Source organism: Bombyx mandarina, chromosome 10 (genome assembly GCF_030267445.1).
Source record: "Bombyx mandarina strain Sakado chromosome 10, ASM3026744v2".
In the NCBI taxonomy this organism is placed as follows: Eukaryota; Metazoa; Arthropoda; class Insecta; order Lepidoptera; family Bombycidae; genus Bombyx; species Bombyx mandarina.
This window is the reverse complement of record NC_143217.1, coordinates 10,057,671-10,078,676: the sequence shown is the minus strand read 5'-3', so window position 1 is coordinate 10,078,676 and position 21,006 is coordinate 10,057,671. Positions and strand designations below refer to the sequence as shown.

At 38.3% G+C, this 21,006-nt stretch overlaps 1 protein-coding gene across 2 annotated transcripts; it reads right to left on the bottom strand.

The window, feature by feature from the left end:
* Positions 1–7: 7 nt before the first annotated feature.
* Positions 8–8,655, bottom strand: phtm (cytochrome P450 enzyme phantom). Of its 2 annotated transcripts, XM_028185155.2 has the most exons (8): positions 8,494–8,655; positions 7,761–8,084; positions 7,279–7,424; positions 6,936–7,135; positions 6,076–6,523; positions 4,257–4,403; positions 1,732–1,906; positions 8–295 (listed from the first exon to the last, which is right to left on the bottom strand). In XM_028185155.2, exons 2-8 carry the CDS (start codon positions 8,077–8,079, stop codon positions 114–116), a joined length of 1,617 nt encoding a protein of 538 aa, XP_028040956.2. In that variant the 5' UTR covers positions 8,080–8,084; positions 8,494–8,655; the 3' UTR covers positions 8–113. The 2 variants fall into 2 exon arrangements, with proteins under 2 accessions (XP_028040956.2, XP_089586514.1); XM_089730388.1 differs by lacking the exon at positions 7,761–8,084 and having other exon boundaries at positions 8,494–8,628.
* Between the last annotated feature and the right edge of the window lie 12,351 nt (positions 8,656–21,006).

The window sequence follows — 21,006 nt, the reverse complement described above, 5'->3', positions numbered from 1 at the left end:
ACCGACAAATGATAAAAGGTATATTCCGTGAAACAAAAATTACATAATGATCTACAACTAATGTTATTGAACGCTACTTTAATTAAAAGCGAACTCAAATAAAATTTTAGCCATTAAATTGGTTCGCAATAGTATTTCACCGGAGGAGGCGCCAACGTGACACCGACGGTTCCACGCATCTCTTCTGTTGTCGGTATTTTTGATGCGAGTCGAATACGCTGCTTTCTGAATAGTCTACTTACGAGGCCACACGACAACATACGGGACAGTTCGTCACCCGGACACATCCGCTTACCTGAATGAAATCGAAAACATTTTGATTAAAATCTAATAATAACACATCAAATTTGAAATTAAAAGGCCCCCCTGCCACATAAAAATTTTCGTGAGGTCCTACTCAACGATCGCCTCATTATTCTAGTAGCTATTAACCCTGATTAATGAACAGCGTTGGCCGGGTTAGAATCCCGATCGGAGTCAGTTTCTTCGTTAAACATACCTGATATTTGGATTTAGGAGTGTTTACGTGTTTGATATCATAACACAGTATAATATCTCAGATTAGATTAGATTATTGAAAAACCCGTTAAGTTTTTAGATATTTTTGCGTAGAGAACTTAATTAAAGACTTAAAAGTGTTGTTAACTTTAGAAAGCCAAAAACTCAATTAAGTACTGCTTCAAAGTGTTTTCTCCGTCCAAATAAAAGTAGTAATAAATCTCCCCTAAGTTTGAAGTCAAATTTAATAGGCCTAGCTTAGGTACAAAACAAGTCCCATATTTTGTTTTCTAATAGGAATCCCTAAACCATTAGAATCGGAAGTCATAATCTATGTATAATGTATAAAATAAATATCATAAATAAATATTTTTTGGCCGCGGGCCGAACCTCCCTGCACTCTCATCCAATCCCCCCTCGAGGTCAGAACCCGGGCGGGGTAAGGGGTCTACCGCGGTCAACACTGCAACCAAACGCGCAGCTCACCCAAGGGCGCCCAACTGACGGAGCATTCGAGAGGAATCGAAGGCTCTGGACTTCGGCCGTCTCGGTACGGCAGCCTGTCAGGCCTCCCAAGGGGTGCCGCTGGTATCCCGGGATACCCTGCTGGGTCAGAACCTGCCTAATGGGTCGAGACGCGATACACCGCCAACCGGTCGCTCTTATGATGATTTTACTCCCGGGCGACGCGCTAGAATGCTGATAGCGCACTGCGCGGCTTCGATCTCTCAGGTCACCCCATGACCTTCAACGGGGGAGGCCGTCAACTACAGGGGCTGGGACGTACTCTCGTACTGTCTCCCGCAGCCCACAGCTCAATGGCGACGGATCGGTGCGGGCAAGGAAAAGCTCTCCCGCTCTCTTTTCGCTGCCTCCTAGTGCAAGAAGGTGGATTCGCAGAATTCAACAATCGCCTTCCAGGACGCGCGACTGGTTCTATCCCACGACCGAGACGAGGGCGACGGCTGCCCCCGGAATCAAGAACAGCGCGCTAATGTATGTTCCGCATTGTCCTCCACGTCGCTGTCGTGGTGGTATTGCACCGTTAGATCCCTCCAGGCGACAAGGTGCAGGTACCGGCCGAAACAACCGTGGCCTGTGAGCACCTACTTCAGTCGGAAGGTGAGTTTTCCTCGGTCCTCGAGGATCGCGCGGGCCGCCACACAAAATCACCTATATAATTTATTTTTTTCTTAATCAAGAAAAATAATTATAATAAAAGTATAAAATTACCAGTTTGAAACGGTATGAATTCTTGAGGCTTAAGTAGACTACCATCCTGAGCCAAAAATCTACGCGGTTTGAATTTTTCTGGTTCTTCCCAAACATTAGGATCCATGTGAATAGCCCACTGCAATGGGATTACCATGGCATTTTTTGGGATTCTGTAGTTACCCAAGTAAGCGTCCTGTAGAAGAGAAAAAATGGTAAGTAAAATAAAATACATTAATTAAAATGTACTTATTAAGATATAAATTTATTTTAATTACATTTTTTTTCTAACAGACAATAAAAATTATGACTTACAATTAACCTGAAAATAATATTATAATAATAATGTAAATAACAAAATTTGCTTTAAAGGATACCTCATTTTCATAAGGCGAAATGTATTTGGGCAACTTGACATATAAATAACCATTACCTTTCAGGGGCTTTTTTTTTTTTTTGGTCAGGAGGAAATCGCCGGACTTCCGCCCTTTTCTGGGGATACTGGGCGGGGTATGTCAGAGTCGAACTGACTAAAACCTCCTGTCGCTCAACAACCAACGTCCAAACCTCGCATGAGACAGAACTCATGACAAGGCAAAGGGGGGAAAGTGAAGCGTTTAGTGCGGAGCACATCTCTCCCATCACCCTCCCCCTCGGGACGCCGGACTGGCGGTCGTCGGCGCCACGACCACCAGCCCTCTCGGTCGGCAGGCTATCCGAAGCCCGCCTAGATGGCGCCGGTTAGAGTGGGTTACCCTACGGAATACCCCGCTGGGCCAGAACCAGCGTGGGTCGAGGATAGCCGGCCTTCCATCACCCGGATGCTCTTGCGTAAAACGCGTGCAGAGCAGCTTGCACGACGTCTTCTTAGGCCCCCCTCGCCGGTCCCCAGACCAACATGTGAGGGGGACCCGAAACACTTAAAGGGCCAGGGCTTGGGCGATATCCGCCTCCCTGGCCCCCGCTCGATGGCGGCGGGATTGTGCGTCTCTCACGCGCCCCGCCGCCTCCTTCTGCGAGATGGTGCACTCGCAGAAGTCGAGCATCGCCTTCCACGACTCGTCGTCGCCGAGCATCGATGCCACAACACTCGGCAACGACAAGTCGGTTCCTATTTTTGCGACGAGGACACGGCGCCACCCCTCCCATGCGGGGCAGGCGACGAGCGTATGCTCTGCCGTGTCCAAGTCGCAACCACAATGGTGGCACTCTGCCGTCGGCTCGGCTGTGATCCGGTGCAGGAACTCACCGAAGCAACCATGCCCAGTGAGCACCTGCGTGAGCCGGAAAGTGAGGCGTCCTCTGTCACGATTCACCCAATCCATAAGGACCGGGCGAATCGCCTCGACGGTCCTACGACCAGCCGAAGGATCAGCCAGCCGTCTGGACCATGACTCCAGCACGGACCGCCGAGATTGGGCCCTCCGCGCTCTGACCACACTGGGGCTGGGACGCGCCACGCCCCGGGCACGAAGGTCAGCCCGCCACTTATAGTCAGCGGCGAGCGCCTCCGCTTCCAGAACCCAAGGCGGCGTCCCAGCCAGTACACACGCCGCCTCAAAGGAGATGGTGCGATAACCACGGATGACCCTGACCGCGATGGTGCGTTGCGGCCGTTGCAGCAGCTTCGCCACCCCCACGGCCAGGGACTGGCCCCACACGGGCGCCCCGTATAGGGCCATTGATCGCACCACCCCCGTATAGAGACGGCGCGTCACCCGGTCAGGTCCCCCGACGTTGGGCAGAAGCCGGCTTAACGCGCCGGCCACCCCCAACAAACGAGGGACCAGGTTCTGAAAGTGAGCACGGAAGGTCCAACGACTGTCCAGAATGAGGCCGAGGTACTTCAACTGCACCCCGACCCCGATACGGACGCCTCCAACCACGATATGGGCATCGACAGGTGGCATTCTCCGGGGCCTGTGGAACCACATGGCCTCGGATTTACTGAGCGCCACGTCGAGGCCCAATCTCCTAATTTTGCCGACGACATGCGCCACCCCAGCCGTAGCAAGACGGGCAGACTCAGCAAAACTCCCCCCCCGGGCCACGACCAACGTGTCGTCCGCGTAACAGATTACGCTCAGGCCCGGGAGGAGGGCACCTCTCAGCACCCAGTCATACCCGATATTCCACAAAAGGGGGCCGAGCACCGACCCCTGTGGAACACCGCGCACGACCGGGAACCGGTGCAGGATCCCACCGTGTCCGGTACACGTGACCGATCTGTCCTCTAAGTAGGAACCCACCAGCCGGCGAAGGTAGGGGGGCACTCTATGTCGTTCCAGCGTCCCCCCTATCACGGACCAGGGCAGGGTGTTAAACGCATTGGCGATATCGAGCGACACCGCCAAAGCCACCCCACCCCTGGAGACGGCCTCCTCCGAGATGGCCCGCACGCGAAGGATCGCGTCTACCGTTGAGCGGCCCTCTCGGAAGCCATACTGCTCCGCCGACAGACCTTTCAGGGGCTGCTCATGTCTGCATTGCGCGTAAGAATTTTAATTAAAAATTGCAATAGTCTAAGAGTCCACAATGCGACCTACCTCTATACAACCATGGGGTATTCCCACTGGAACAATCGATCGAATCCTCTGAGTTTCACAGATTGCTGCCATAAGAAGAGGTAACCTTGAACTATCAACATCATCGTCATGTGGATATACGGATAAGATTTCTGTACGTATTTCTTCCTAGAAACAAACACATATGTTACACAAGATGCCCGTCTCAATTTGGCAAGCTGGGGCGCGGGAACGGAAAGAATCGAGAGTTTTTTTTTTATTGCTTAGATGGGTGGACGAGCTCACAGCCCACCTGATGTTAAGTGGATACTGGAGCCCATAGACATCTATAACGTAAATACGCCACCCACCTTGAGATATACGTTCTAAGGTCTCAAGTATCTGCTTCACGGCAGAAATAGGCAGGGTGGTGGTACCTACCCGTGCGGACTCACAAGAGGTCCAACCACCAGTAAATGACTTCAAATACACCAAATTTGACCAGACTTCAAATACACTTTGGGAAAACAGTAAACGTTTATGTTCTATTTGGATTTAAAATAGTTTTTTTTTTTATCTTAAATAGTATTCGTATCTATAATACTCATACAAAGATTTTAATATGAATTCATATATTTAATATAATTCACATAGATAAAATATCATCTAACATTTCTATCGGAAACAACAGTTAGAATTTTATTGTCATACAATTAACCAAATAACCGACAATTAATTACTAGTTTGCATGTTCGACCTTTTTCAAATTCAGCTAAACGTCAACTATGGCGAAGTCATCGTTTAAAGAAAGCTTTCTCCTACCTTTCTCTTTTAGTTCATTTTTACCTTTTCTTTAAGCAAAATGTACTAACTGGTCGGTATAGAAATAGACATATATTATTAACATTGTGTAATCTGTATGTTGCTGACTTACATAGGAACAGAACCAACTTTACAATGATCAATTTAGATTTTCGAATCATTAGTAAACAGTTTTTGAATTTCGAACATATAGTTCTTCTTGTAGGATCGCTATCAAACAAGTACTGCAGCAAATAACATAATTCACAAATCTCCTATAAAATCGTTCACAAATTAATAACAAGTTGACCGCGGAGAGATACATATTCTCTTCGAACGATCCCCGTGCGATTATTTTATGATATCTATAGGTATAACAATCTTTATTACTCGTTTATGTTTCCAATAATAATTTGATACAATATTGTAACAGGCATGTTTGAAGAAGCATTTTTTTTTAATTTCTTATGTTGTTAGGAATTTACTGTGAATTAGAACTATAATTCACTTATAATACCAGTAAATGATTGAAATCTAAATAAAATCTTCTGAAATTTCAAGAGTGTGTCGAAATTTAAGATTGGGCACTTTGGTTATCGGGTTTATTGGTATTAAGATAATAAAATTCGTTAGTAATTAAAGAATTCTCAACAAGTGTATTCAATTCTTAGACTTCATTGTTGATTGGCCACGGGTAACGGGTCGCTTACGATAGGAAGCAACTAGACACGGTACATAGGGATTTAGTCACGGTAGGCAGCATTATATCAGTGCCCCTGGCATTATGATCACAGCCGCGAGTAACGTTCACCAGTGACCGTGAGATGGCCTCTCTATCTTTGCAGTGAATCTGACCAGCAGAAACAATTTAACAATTTCGGAGGCTACCACAAATCGTAAACTTCATAAAAACCATTTTGCGGTATAATCTCGGACTCACAACGCAACGAAAACAAAACGTCGGACATTATAAAATTTATAAAGTAAAGGTTAAATTTAATTCAAAAGATTTAATATAATTATTTACAGCTATGTAAATAGAATTAAAACAAAAACAGACCTGTTCTTCTGGAAACAAAGCCATGTATAGCAAAAACCAAGCTAAAGTCACCGATGTAGTATCCAGTCCGGCACCGAACATATCCGCTAGTAGAAAATGTAACTGTTCATCTCTCATATACAGTGCCGTTGCGTCTCCACTCTCAAATCGTTTCTTTTGCTCCAACAGAAAATTATCCAGTATGCAATCTCCTTCAGTCGGAATAAGAGTATTGGGATCAAAGAAATGCTCGGTGTTCGGAGAGACTTTGCTGTATTTTATGCATTTGATATGGCCATTTGGATATAGTTTTAAAAGGTTTTCGTGAGGAGCATATTCGGCTCCCTTAGGCTTCTCTAAGCCCAACATTTTTCTTCGCCTATCTATCATGCTTGCGTACAAAGTATGCGTCTGTGCCTGTCCACGGACTAGAACTTCAATTGTTTTTCGTGTTGATGGCGAAACATGGCTAAAACATTTCATGTCTATTTAATCCGAAACAAAGTATATTTAATATTAAGAGGATATCGGAGTCCAGAGTACATTAACAAAAATACCATGAGATATTAGGTTTAAGTTTTAGTTGCTATAGAATAATGGCTATCCTGCCATGCTGTGATTACGCATAGAATAGTAATCCATAAGAACTTACAGCATATCTTACCAATAAGAGATAGTATAAAAGTAAGATAGAAAAAAATTGACGATACTACTTGTTCAGATGGATGATGTTGTAATAGAACCATTATTATCAGGAGAACCTGGGCAACTTTATGTCATTATGTAAGTTCATATGGTCTGATATTTGCGTAAAAGTGTGGCTGTATACACAAACCCTGCTCTCGAAAAAACGAACACTAGTAACATATTATAATACTCACCGTATAAAGGGCAAGAAGTTTACAACACCTGCGACTCCCATCTCATGGCATCCTTCCTCCTGTATTTGACGAAACCATTGCCATGTTTTATCTTCAGGTGGAAACTTAAAGCCGAATATTATCTCATTGACAACGTTTCCTAAAGAATTCGTCAGCATATGAGGAAGGTCCAAGGCAGCATCAGAAGTTTTTTCGATATTCTAAAAATCATTTATCAGTTAATTTTACTATAGATCTTTATTTTTATCATTGAATCAAAATTCTAAAATTCATGCATGTGTAAGGTCATTTAAAAAATAGTAAAGCGCCTGAATGTTTCAAAGAAACATAATTCATAGCTTACTTCCAAAATTTCGTATACTCCTGAAGCGATTCGTTTTTCCAATTTTTCTCGGGAAACACTGTGCTTACTCATTCCAAAACTTTTCAACCACGATGTTATTAATTTCCTTTGGTCCCTCCACAAACCGCCTTCGGCACAAATAATTCCTAAAAAGCCAGAACTTTAAGATATTGTATTCACAGCTATATTAAATGGTATTACCATTGGTAATCATCTATACTAATATTATAAAGAGGAAAGATTTGTTTGTTTGTTTGTTTCGAATAGGCTTCGAAACTACTGGACCGATTTGAAAAATTATTTTTCCATTAGAAGCCGACATTGTCCCTGATGAACATAGGCTACTTTTTTTATTTATTTTTTTATTTTTTATTTTTTTTAGTTTCATGTGTGTTTTAATGTTTCCGAAGCGAAGCGAGGGCGGGTCGCTAGTACTATATAATTACCAATAATTACCATCTAAACATGAAAAAATATCTTACCATTTCCATTCATAAGGCCATGTGTTAAGTAAAGAGGTGCTCGTCCAGAAAAACTGTCTTTTGAGAACGCATCTCTTACAAGTTTATGATCAGATAACACTACAGTATATATGCTGCCCATTTTGAGACCGTAAATAGCTCCGTATGTTTTAGACAAATTTGTCAAGGTGATATGTGGATGATAGCGATCAATGAAAGGCAAATAACCGACGATAGGTAACCCCCAAGGTCCGGGGGGCAAATTCTGCCATTCCTTTATTTTTTTGAAAATCCAAAACCCAGCCACGAACGTTACAAGCCAAATAAAATAAAGGTCCATATTACCTTAAATTAAAAATAAATAACAAAGCATTTTTTTTTAAATAAGCAACTGTATTGAAATAAAAAAAAATATATATAAAAATGAAATAAAACTTAATTCGTCTTCAATTTCACAAATCTTATCATCTTTATTAAGCAAACTCTATATTGATAACATTGTGATATCAAAGATTGTGATTTTGATGCCACTAATTTAAAGTACAATTACATCAATTTGTGACAAATTAATTATTACTCTGGCAACACTATTGAAGCAGGACTACCAACTATGCAAAAAATAACATGATTCAGCAAACGTCATGCTACCCATTCCAAACTCTTTTATGAATAATTTTTTAACAATTTTTTTAAGAAGCTGACTGACAATTTTTTGCAAAGTATAGTAATTCTTTAATTTTAATCATACACTCACTTGATAGATACAGTTGATATTAGTTGGGTATCGTTAAAACGAGTAAGCCAAATATGTAGTAGAGACCAATAATCGGTATGAAGTGAGCGCAGCGTCACCACGTTAACTACAACTATTAGATTCGGACGCACCAGCAGTCACGTGCAGTGACGCCTATCGACTGCTCTCTGAATTTGTTTTAAAATAGGACATTTCTGATACGAAATATAAATAATTCAATATTCGGGTCCACAAAACAGGGATTTTAAATTGAAATTTGTGTAGATCATCCGAATGACGACAATGACGTTACTGACAAACAAAAGCGGTTTTAGGCAAAAAATGAGCGTAGTGTACGTCGCGGGGCTTCAATTAATTCTAGTTGTTTTTTACAAAATCCGATTTTTGACGAGGTCTTTATGTTTTTGTTTAATAATTTTAAATCTCGCTTCGATCTTAAGAGGCCAGATATATACATTATTCTAAACAGCTCCTTATATAAATAATTGAACCGAAGTGTTATTCTTGTCGTGTTTTTATTGTTATTTTTTGCTTAACCTCTGTAAATGTCAAGGTACCTACTTTTGTTTTTCTTTTAAATCATTAAGATCGAAACTTTAGTTACATTTATGGCTTTTAATCAGTAATGCTGTTAGTAAATAAATAAATGACAAATAAAAATTGGACTAATAAAATAACTCCCTGTGGTTTTAAGTGCAAAAGTATAAATTAATTCTAGTCTATTTTAGCATACATAATGATATATATTAATGTACTAGTTTTATACAGTCTATATTTATGTATATATTTAACTAGCGACCCGCCCTCGCTTCGCTTCGGAAACACTAAAACACACATGAAACAAAAAAAAAAAAAAATTTTTTTTAAAAAGTAGCCTATGTTCATCAGGGATAATGTCGGCATCTAATAGAAAAAGAATTTTTCAAATCGGTCCAGTAGTTTCTGAGCCTATTCGAAACAAACAAACAAACAAATCTTTCCTCTTTATAATATTAGTATAGATTGAATGCTTTTGTTTGTTTTTAATGTACTGTGGTTATTAAGTGTTTTCAGTCAATACATTAATAATTATTTTTTGCATTGCGCACCTTTACCCTTCATATACATCCAGTTTTTTTCTACTGCTAGTTGCTCTAAGAAAACTCATGAAGCTGGTCTCTCCAATAATGTATAAATAAGAAATAATTACATAGACTAATTTAAAACCATGGATTCTATACCTTGTTAGTCTTTTTGGGACTAACATTGGAATCCATAGAATTGTTTTTAGAATTCCATTGATTTTTTTATTGCCCTTGTAGGCAGACGAGCATACGGCCCACCTGATGGTTAATGGTTTTTCGTCGCCCATGGATCTCAGCAATGCCAGGGGTAAAGTCCTGCTTGATATTGCGGTAGGTAAAGCGCTGCCTACCGCGCAATATCATAGCGCTCGGGAAACACCATGGAGGGGAGCTCATTCCAAAGCCGGATGGTACGTGGCAAAAAATACTTCTGGAAACCCACTGTGGATGAACGCAGTTGCTCCATATAGTATGGGTTTGTACGTTAATGTCAGGCGCATATTTTTCATCCGAGCTAATACCAGTTTTTACATCGCGAAATCCCGCAAACTTGTTGGGTCCATTCACGTCCTCGCTATTTTACCCTGACCAGGAGTAACAGGTTGTACTCAGGAGCTTGTATTTTTTTCTCATTTCGCTATACGCTTTCGGAGGTAGAGAAGTATACGCCCCAACTGATGGGCAGTTAGAAAAGGATACCATGGTTCTTTGTAATTCGAAAGACGCAGCCAAACCGGTCCTTCCCGTACAGCTTTCGTAAAGCGTTGTTTGAAGAAGAATGAAGGATAAAGATGACGGTGTTATTTGAATCAGTTCAGCAGAACATATGGAATACTAGAACAAAAGAACCACTGGCCGAGTCAACGTTTGTATATTTACTATGTTTTTTCTGCAATAGGTAATTAGATGTGTAGTCACACTGCGACATGAGTACCGCCACCCACCATAAGGTGTCAATTCGAGGTTTCATTCCATAACGGTTTTCCTACCGTTTAAAAACCATAAAACACACCTTTTTCACAACAGAAATAGCTCTCTGTGTCCTTTCACAATACATACATATCATCGGTGACTTTCTTTTTGGATTCAATTTTACTTATTAAAAGTCTTAAAAATCATGTTTCCCCGGTTATGGTGCTTTTTTTCCCTACCTATGGCAAAAATGGCGGTATCGGTATAGGTGGATGATTCTTGATCGCTTGTTTTGTTGATTTTTCCATCACGTGGTTTTTCGATTACCATACATTGTCAAATTAGAAATCGATATAATTACCAATTGAAACCGAAACTAATAAGGAATACGTAATTATAAAACAGAATGCATAAGAATTTGCGATAACATGCTAAATGCTAAAAAGTCGTTGACTGTCTATGAACGCATTCAGTAAGCAAAACACCAAGTTAAATAAATGGAATAAATAATAAAACTTTTAATTGCCTATTTAGCTCTATAAATACATACCACGGGCTTCAGTTTTATTTTCGGTCGGAGTCAGTGTCTATCTGAAAAGTTATTATTATCTCATTTATTTATTATTTATTTCTAGCCCAATTACGTCGTAAATTTGGCTAAATTGTTTAAGTACTTTTTACATTTAATTTTAATGGTCCATAAATTGCTCTAATCTAATATTGCTATGTAATATTGCTAAAATCTAATATTGCTCCTGTAAATATTTATTATTGGATTTTAGTATTTAATTTATAACCTACCTATACAGTTGCACTTTGCTGTAAATAATTTACAATTAAGAAAAACGGTAATGTTCCATTTGATTTAAGAAGCTGTCACTCTCATATGACATATGCCACATTTTCGCGCCGATCTTTTTGAAATGAGTTGTCAAATGGAGTGGGATAATAAAAAAGCCGAAAAATCCTTTTTTTTTTCAGATAAATACTGTTTTCGATGAAAGAAGATATGGAGTCAGGTGCATTTTTTTTAAAATATTCATCTGCTTCGGATCAATTGAATGTTTGTATAACGGGTTATTGGTATCTTTATAATAAAACCCCTCTCTGTGAAAAAAAGATGTGTGGTGTCGTGGGACACCGGATAGGAACGAAGTTCCCAATTATAAAAATATGAATTTAAAGTTCTATTCGAGGTATGAAGAAAGAGAGAGAGAGACAGAGAGAGAGACAGACAGACAGACAGAGAAACATGCGACGCCGCACAGCTTACAATAGCTTACTATAGCAAAAAGTGTCGTGACAACTTTTCGTAAGAATTTATAGCAAAAAGTGTCGTGACAACTTTTCGTAAGAATTTTTTCCGTCTAACCCCCTTTCACAACGCGCGATAAGGAACTTCGTTTGAAAAATATGACTTTTCACTCAGTATACACACTAAAGGGGCAATCGAAGCAGAAAAGGAAATAACCCGAAGAAATTCCACCTGAAAGCATAAGATCGTATCTAGGGAAATAATTATAGCATACAGAACCGCATCGCGTATTATAAAATAAAAAAGGAATTCTTTCTTATAAAAGGCGTACTTCTTATCACTTAACCGATAATATTAAAATGTGTTCATTTTGATATTAAGTATTGAACACTTAATAAATTAAGTGATCTTAAGTTGAACACTTTGAACTTTGAGGAGTGAACAACACTTTGATGTTGTTTAGTCCCAAACTCTCTTTTCAATTAGGCTCTCTTTTAAAGAATATGTTATAGTAAGTGTTCCTAAAACATTCCATAAGAATGACAATGTCGATTTTTTAAGAGAAAGTAGGTATTTTAATTCTTAACCGCCACAAGGGATTGGGATCATTAATGGATAATTTTGAGATCATTTTGATTGAGCTTCATACTCTTGAAATTCTACTTTTTCGATGTATAAACTAAGGCAAGCTGTAGTAATAAATTTTTCATATAATATAAAGAAAAAGAGAAATATTTTTTTGTAATAAAAATTATGACCCTATATTGCTACACATCGCAATGGCTATTGGTTATCCTAACAAATATAAAAGCATTCTACAGTTAAAACAACATTATTGTATTACATGACTCACCTCCTGACGACTGTAGCCAGCAGCTAGAAATAGAAGGTCTTATGACGGCATGTATCGGTAGGAAGGTAGCAGTTATCCGGGCGTGTTCCCATATGCCCAATCAGTCCAATCACCAGTAAGTATCATGCTCTTTAATCGTATGGTTGAGTCGGTCAACGATGAATTCATATGAAGTTTCCGTTAATATTGTGTTTATGATCAACTTACACTATCAACTGTCGCGCGACGTCAACTGTGATGTTAATATCGTGTTGACCCATTTGATTGTGAGCTTTTGTGAGTTACAAGGTATCAGAGTCTCGTCATCGGCGCTAACTTCGTAATAAATAATGAATATTAAGAGTATTTGTACATATATGTTAACGGGAGATCACTGGGATACTTGATTCTTGACCGTGAGGGAAAGTGAAAATGAATGGATGGAGCTTAATTAATGTTATATCTGATGTATGGTTTTACGTTGAACATAAATCTGACTTTTTTATCGTCATAATAGGTAGTAGAACACATAGCCCCCCTAATGGTGAGTGGTCACCAATGCTAATGGACATCACCAATGAATGTGGAACATCTGAACCTATTCTATTCTATTCGAGGTTTCTAGTTCTATTCGAGGTCTAAAGAAAATAATTATTCGGGTATACATTTTTTATTGCGAATTTTTTAATGATAATAATAAAATAAAAACTACTTTACAAAGTTATCAACTTTATTTTATTCACAATGATTTAAAAAAAATATGTAATATTAATATACAAAGAAACAGCTATTTATATGAATAATAATAATAATAACCGTCATCACGTAGACTATACATTAGACACTGTATAGCCATCATACTAAGACTATACATAAATAATAAAAATCTTACGTTACGGACGTTTCTTCCCAGTTAGGGTACCCCTCCGCATCGTCCCATAAAGAACGTCGTTCCAATAATTAATTCCTATTTTTATTAGGTTACCTAAAAAAGAAGAAAGAATAATTACAGACTTTATAAAAATTTACAGCTTATATATATTATATAACATACATATATTATGTTATAAGTTAGTCCAAATGCTAATGCATAAATAATAAAAATCAATAAGAATGTGACATTTAGATTGTATGGAAACCGAATCCTATGCAATAATATTAATCTTAACTCACTATGAACGTGAAATGAAATTTACTTTGTTAAGTTAGGCTATTGATATATTTAAATAGCTTGCAAATTTAAGGCAGCTGTCAGTGGGTGCCCTCGCGTCACATGATACTATTGACCTCGCACGTCAGCTGATTTCTATTTGTGTTACACTGCGGGCAAGGATAAAAAAGTGTATGTAGAATAGTAAAACATTTTGACTTAACTGCTATCTTGGCGAAGTATATTTTTTTATAGCTTAGATTGGTGGACGAGCGCACGGCCCACCTGGTGTGAAGTGGTTACCGAAACCCATAGACATCTACAACGTAAATACCGCCGCCTATCATGAAATATAGTTCTAAGGTCTCAGTTTTTACAGTATAACGGCTGTCCCACCCTTTAAGCCGAAACACATTACTGCTTCACGGCAGAAATAGGCAGGGCGGTGGTACCTATCCTTGCGGATTCACAAGAGGCCCTACCACCAGTAATTGCGCAAATTAGAATTTTGCCGGTGTGATTTTTATTACACGACGTTATTCCTTCACCGTGGAAGTCAATCATGAACATTTGTCAAGTACCTATTTCATTAGAAAAAATAGTTCCCTCCTGGGGGATTCGAACACCGATGCATCGCTAGATACGAATGCACCGGACGTCTTATCCTTTAGGCCACAACGACTTCAAAAGGTCCAACTTTATATTGTCAAAATTATGCTGTGAACGATTGTCCTACTTTTACACAGAAACCCGAAAAGATGATTAACTTCACAATAGAATTATAAATAAGACGCTGATATGTAACAACTCGTGTGAGCTTGGAATACCATCAGCGTATAGCATTTGTTTTAGTTAACTATACCCTGTATAAGTAAGATAAAATGTCGTCCAATCTATTTTCCTCCGTTATTACGTTTTTGCGTCTTACGGATGTTGACTTGTAATTCGATGTAGATATATCGATTAAAGCCGAAACAAACACGCATCGAATAAGGAAAATACAGTAATTAGATAGCGTGCATACAATTTTACGATAGCATGCTAAACTGTGATCCAAAAATAGATAGGAAAATATTTTGATGACCGCACTGTTTTATCACATAAACAAACATGTTAGTAACATTAGTTACATTCGCCGATAATGTCCTAAAACAATTGACGCAAGTCGCGTCAATCATCATAGACACGATACAAAACAAAAATTTGGTATTTCCAGTTGAATACATTTGGTGACAATTCACAACGTTATAGTTACTAGTGGTCCCCCGGTAGTCGAAATTCGACAATAATTAATTCAAATTATAAGTTTCTACACTATTATGATTCTATTGTCAAAGATTATTATACTTCAATAAACACAGATTTCGCCAAGACTGCACTTTCGACAAATAACTATATCAATATAGACAAACATTATTTAATCTATTCTCATTTGACTACAGATGCATTATGAAAAGTTTGACAGTAAACAAATAGTATCCATGCGTGTGTGTGTCAAGTACGTGGTAGTGTGTGTAATGTTTTTTATTTATTGATTTAATATATTTTTTATGCATAATTCAACAAATTATTAAGATTCTGCACTCCTTCTCTATATTCTCTATAAGTGTGGAAAATTTCATACTGCTCTGTTCGCACAAATTTCGTAAAAAGGGGTACAAAGTTTTTGCTTCACGTATTAATATATAGATAATAATTTATTTAAAAATTAATAGGATACCACGCATAGAGCTATCTGTACACAAGAGTGAATCTGTAAGCGTGAGACGGGCGGGCGAGGTCGCGCGTAGTCTCAAGCGTGCGGCTGCAACGCTAATTGTGAAGGCCGGTCATCGGCCGAGCTACTCTTATCGAACCAATCACAACGATCGACTCTCTTAATATCCACTATCGACTAATGTAAGCATTGACTTCACCACGTGCCACCGATTTAATTAATTAATAAACGCAATCACGTTCACAGATATGAATACGCACACCCACACTCCTAAACATGTCCAAGAACTATCATTAAAGGCTTTTTGTTTCGATATTTAAGTAGTTTTAAAATAATAGAGAATATAATTTATTATATACATTTTGTAACATTAAGCCTTGACTTTTGTTAACTAGTAAGACATTGTTATGAAATAGCGGCGAAGGTACTGCTGCCCACTCACTAACTCATTTCTCAAGTTTAATACTAATTCAAAGATAAGTCTAAATTAGAAATTTAATTTAAAATTTTTATAAATTTCGCATCTCACTATACTATGTATAAGTTCGGAATTGTAATTTAGTAGAACACAGCTAAAATCATTACAGTGCTGTTTCTTTTCCACTGACAGTTCGTACCTAAATGGTTTTGAACATATAATATAGATATAATCACGATGCGATTTAGATTAGCCCTACTTGACAATGTGCCCCAGAATTCAAACATTTTTTAAAAAAATTGTGAGCAAAATCCATAAGATTATTTTCGGAATTATTACCAATCTCGCCTAGGGTAGTTCATGCCAGACGTTTGCAATACCTCATAATTAACGTCAACGCTTAGAAAAGCCGAAAGCATTTTCTGTTTGAGCCGTTCTCATTCGACCACGGTCCAGTTATCCAGCGACCAGTGTTACTGACACAATGCAAGGTTAGCACGAGGTAGACGCCCTCGCAAATGATCGTATAGCATTCAAAAGGACATTTACGTCAAACGACACGAATAAACCGAGAAGGGCAGAAAACCAAAATCTGTATCCAAGCGACGAAAAAACATAAATGATCCTTTTTTTGTGCAAATGCATTTTTTGTCCGGTGTTCGTATATTTAAAAGCTCTCCTGACCTTAGTCTAGACTGGAAAATAAAAAATCCTTGTAGAATCATTGCAGGCTATTACGAACCGTATTTCCTTATAACTGATGCATCGTTGTAAACTCTTCTATATGTACCTATCGTCTTATAAAGCGTGCGTATATATTATTTCCAATCTTTACAAGAGCAAATCGCACAAACGGGTTCCACGCCCATGTAGTGTTGGAATGCTCGCCACATTACTAACATAATAACGTCGATAATTAAAGTCAATAGCTTCATCGCAGGGAGCGAAACATATTCAACATTAAGTCAATGGATACCTTAACGAGGCCCTCGTGTCAATGAGGACACCGCATCTGATCGCATACGACGTAAATGTCCGTTCTCATTTAAATGTACAAGTTGTTCAGGAATCGACCGCCACCACTGTAGGGTATCCACGTCTCCCCAGGATGCTGGACGCGGTTACTTTTATTCCTTTTTATCGCTTACGCCTATAAGTACAGCCTAGAGTGCTTGTTTCCTTGGCAGATGTTTTATCCTTTTATTTTTAGTTAGCTCGAAAGAGGTAGTTGACCAGCCGGAGGATCCAGGGTCAATGCATGCTAGGTTTTTACCCCGATCGTGGGCAGCTGTTGCACAATAGTCTAGAAATTACTGGACGTCAGAGTTTTGTTATCGTGCTATTTATATATCGAGTAACAAGCTTCCAGGATTGCAGTGCTAAAAATAATCTTGCATTTGCTCAGAACTTACGCTGCCGCTTGTAAATAAATGTGTTTTCCAATAAGTGTGTCGCTTCAAGTCTGTGTCTATGTTTTACTAACGCAAACGGGCGCACTCATTGCTGTAGGGCAAACTTTGAAATGGTTACTAGTATTCATAGACATCGCAACTTGAACACCACCATCCTTCTTGAGACGAAAAGTCGAAAATTCAATTGTGTTGTAAATTGACCGTCCCTGTTTACATACATCCGAAATCGTTCTTTGTGTCAGAAATAGAATTACCATTATGCCTGTGTGCCTAATATATTCGCTTTATCTATATATTAATACGTGAAGCAAAAACTTTGTATCCCTTTTTACGAAATTTGCGCGAACGGAGGAGTATTAAATTTTCCCCACTTATAGAGAATATAGAGAAGAAGTGCACAATGCTAATATTTTTTTTAAATAATGCATAAAAGATACATTAAATCAATAAATAAAACATTACATACACTACATACCATGTATTTGACGCACACAAGCATGCATACTATTTATTGTCAAACTTTTGTTCTTGACGTCTGTTGTCAAATTGGGATTAAATATTGTTTGTCTTTGTTAATATTTTTTATAGTGTAGTCTTGGCGAGATTTGTGATTATAGAAGTATAAAATACATTCATAATAGTGTACAAACTGACAATTTCAATTAATTATAGTCGAATTTCCAGTAATTGCGACAATCTAGCGGAATCATTTTATTCTTATACTAGCGACCCGCCCTCGCTTCGCTTCGGAAACATTAAAACACACATGAAACAAAAAAAAAAAAATTAAAATAAAAAAAAATGTAGCCTATGTTCATCAGGGGCAATGTCGGCTTCTAATGGAAAAAGAATTTTTCAAATCGGTCCAGTAGTTTCGGAGCCTATTCGAAACAAACAAACAAACAAATCTTTCCTCTTTATAATATTAGTATAGATTATATATTATTATATTCTTACTCGTTAGATCAGGGAAGCTTCACTTTTTCAATATACTGTAATTTTCGTTAATCGCCTTACGGTAAACGAACTTATAGTTCGTTCGTACGTGGTAAAAATTTAGTGCCATAACCTCAATTAACTCTTCCTTAGTGATTAATAAAAAAAATACTTGTGGAGTAATTCATTATTGTTTGAACTAATATCGATATATTTATAATAAAAACAAAACAAAAATATCCTATTTTTTATCTTCTCAGAGTCTAGACCATAATATAAAACTCAATAATTCAAATATAGTTTATCCTAAAAATAATCAGATTATCTTCAATGCATAACTATTTAAAATTGAAATTATAGATATCCGACCGTGTGCCTCTTATGTTGAGAATTTATCACGCGAATCATTGCATACATGCATACCTACATACATGCTTGCATCCAAACCAACGTCAATGATAATAGTATTTATTACGTCTAGGGCTTTGACTTCTCTTAATTATTGATTCTCACACAAATATATCGTAAGCACAGCTTTAATGTGGATAAGTAAATAGTATCCTTGATTGAGTTCATTACACTCATCGCACAATTTTCCGCACGGAGCGCAATAAAATGAACGTGCATAAATACCGTTTTGCTCCAACGTTTTTAGTCACGAGGCTTAAAAGCATATTTCGAAATTGTTTGTATTTATTTTTAAGCGCAAACAGAAATCGCGCAACGCATGGCCGCTAATTAGCTTTGTGACCGAGTGAGTGAAGCGATGTGCGCTGCTAGGCTAGGAACCGATTCGGAACAATTCAAGAAACATCATCGTCGGCGTCCTTGCATTCTTTAAAGACACAGCGAATGTTTGCCGGTTCAATGACACTTGACAATGTGAAGGGAATATCACTCGCGATTCAAAGGGTGTGGTCCATTTACGTAATGAATCTAATAGTGACGGTCGAGAGAAGCTTACGATCACCAAACTCGGTTACCTTGCTGTTCAAACTCATGTACTCATTAATAGCCGTGAATATTTTAATTTATTCTAAGCTATTTATTTATTCTAAGCTAATTCTACTTCAATATTTGTATTCCTGTTATTACTCTATGCTAATTTCGATTAGAAGTAATACGAAGATCATTCAATTCCTACAAAGTACGTCACGTCGGAGCTTTGCCGCTTCGTTCAGTGAATAATTTTTAATATTAGTGTATTGAGGTCAGATCTCAAGTAATGTTTATAAACTCACGTAGTTTTGTGATGCTAAAACAAGAGGTGTAATATTTGGCTAGTAAATTGTAGGACAATTGCAAACAATCACACACGCAAATATTTCATATGGAGACTTGATGGAGCAGGTAAATAATCATTAACCTTTTACTCGTTTACGTGATGCAATTTTTTGTTCTATGTCTTTTTGGTTTCCCCGCGTTAAAGAACACAAGCGGTTTAAGCAAAAACGGTACTACTTGTCTTGTATGACAAGGGAAATAAATTGTTAACAGGCTATCAAACTTGAGCACTCCTGAACATCATACTTCACGATTTACATTATAACATCAGAGTACATTTTCAGCTTCGAACCAATGGTTCCTTGCAGAACAGACATGAATGACACCACTGGCCTACCAGAGCGTTTTGCATATAGAAATGTTATCTACTTAATAAATGATGTTACTTTTATTAAATAGTTTAACATAAAACTTGGTCATAACTTTTTTTTTTATTGCTTATATGTGTGGACGAGCTCACAGCCCACCTGGTGTTAAGTGGTTACTGGAGCCCATAGACATTTACAATGTAAATTCGCCACCCACCTTGAGATATAAGTTCTAAGATCTCAGAATAGTTACAACGCATTACTGCTTCACGGCAGAAATAGGCAGGGCGGTGGTACCACCCGCGCGGACTCACAAGAGGTCCTACCAGTCCTACCACCAGTAATTACGCAAATTATAATTTTGCGGGTTTGATTTTTGGCATATTTTGAACGTTGGCATACGCTTCTTAGAATTAACAACTCTTGCATTATACAACATTTTTATTGTTCTTGGAAAAGTAAATTTACGCACGCGTTGTATCGATAGCCGAACTCAATAAAAGTATAATCTTATGAATGTACTTACATTATCTTTTAATAGATATAAACTTAATCTATTCAACAAGTTCGATGGCAGATATAGATGGCACAAATGTAAGAAATTCTACCAAATATATTTAAATTTTATCCCCAGGATTAACTTGAAATTAACTAACTGGTAATTTTAAAATAACCTTTATCCTAAGAGTTACTATTACTGCTACGTTTTTTAGTACTGTTCATACTGTTATCAAACTTTTAATAATCAAAACGAGTGCAAACGTGCATTTTATGAAAACACTCTATGCAAATTGTTATGACAATACCATTATGACTACGTATGTTTCTAAGCTCGAGTTTGTTGATCGCACGTCTCTCAACGGAGACCTTTTATCGTTTATTATTTCATTGTACCCTATTCGGAGGTGATATTACGAGGCTGACTGCGTAATAAAAGTTAGGATCGTACATTGACTTTGGCTGCGATACGGCACGAGTTCACGGATATATTAGATAGTTAGTTCGTGCCGATGTTTTTGACGACGGAACAAGGAGAGAGACGTGCACTTCCTACTCATGTTTTGCAGGCTGTATAATATTCTTCATTTAATCTGTTTTGTTTATGATCACCAGAGCGTGGAGCCTCTAGATTACTGTTAATGCCCACGCCCAGCTTGAGGCAAAACATCGAACTATCGACCGAATTTGAAAGCAAATGCGTAAAATACAAATACCGATTTCAACT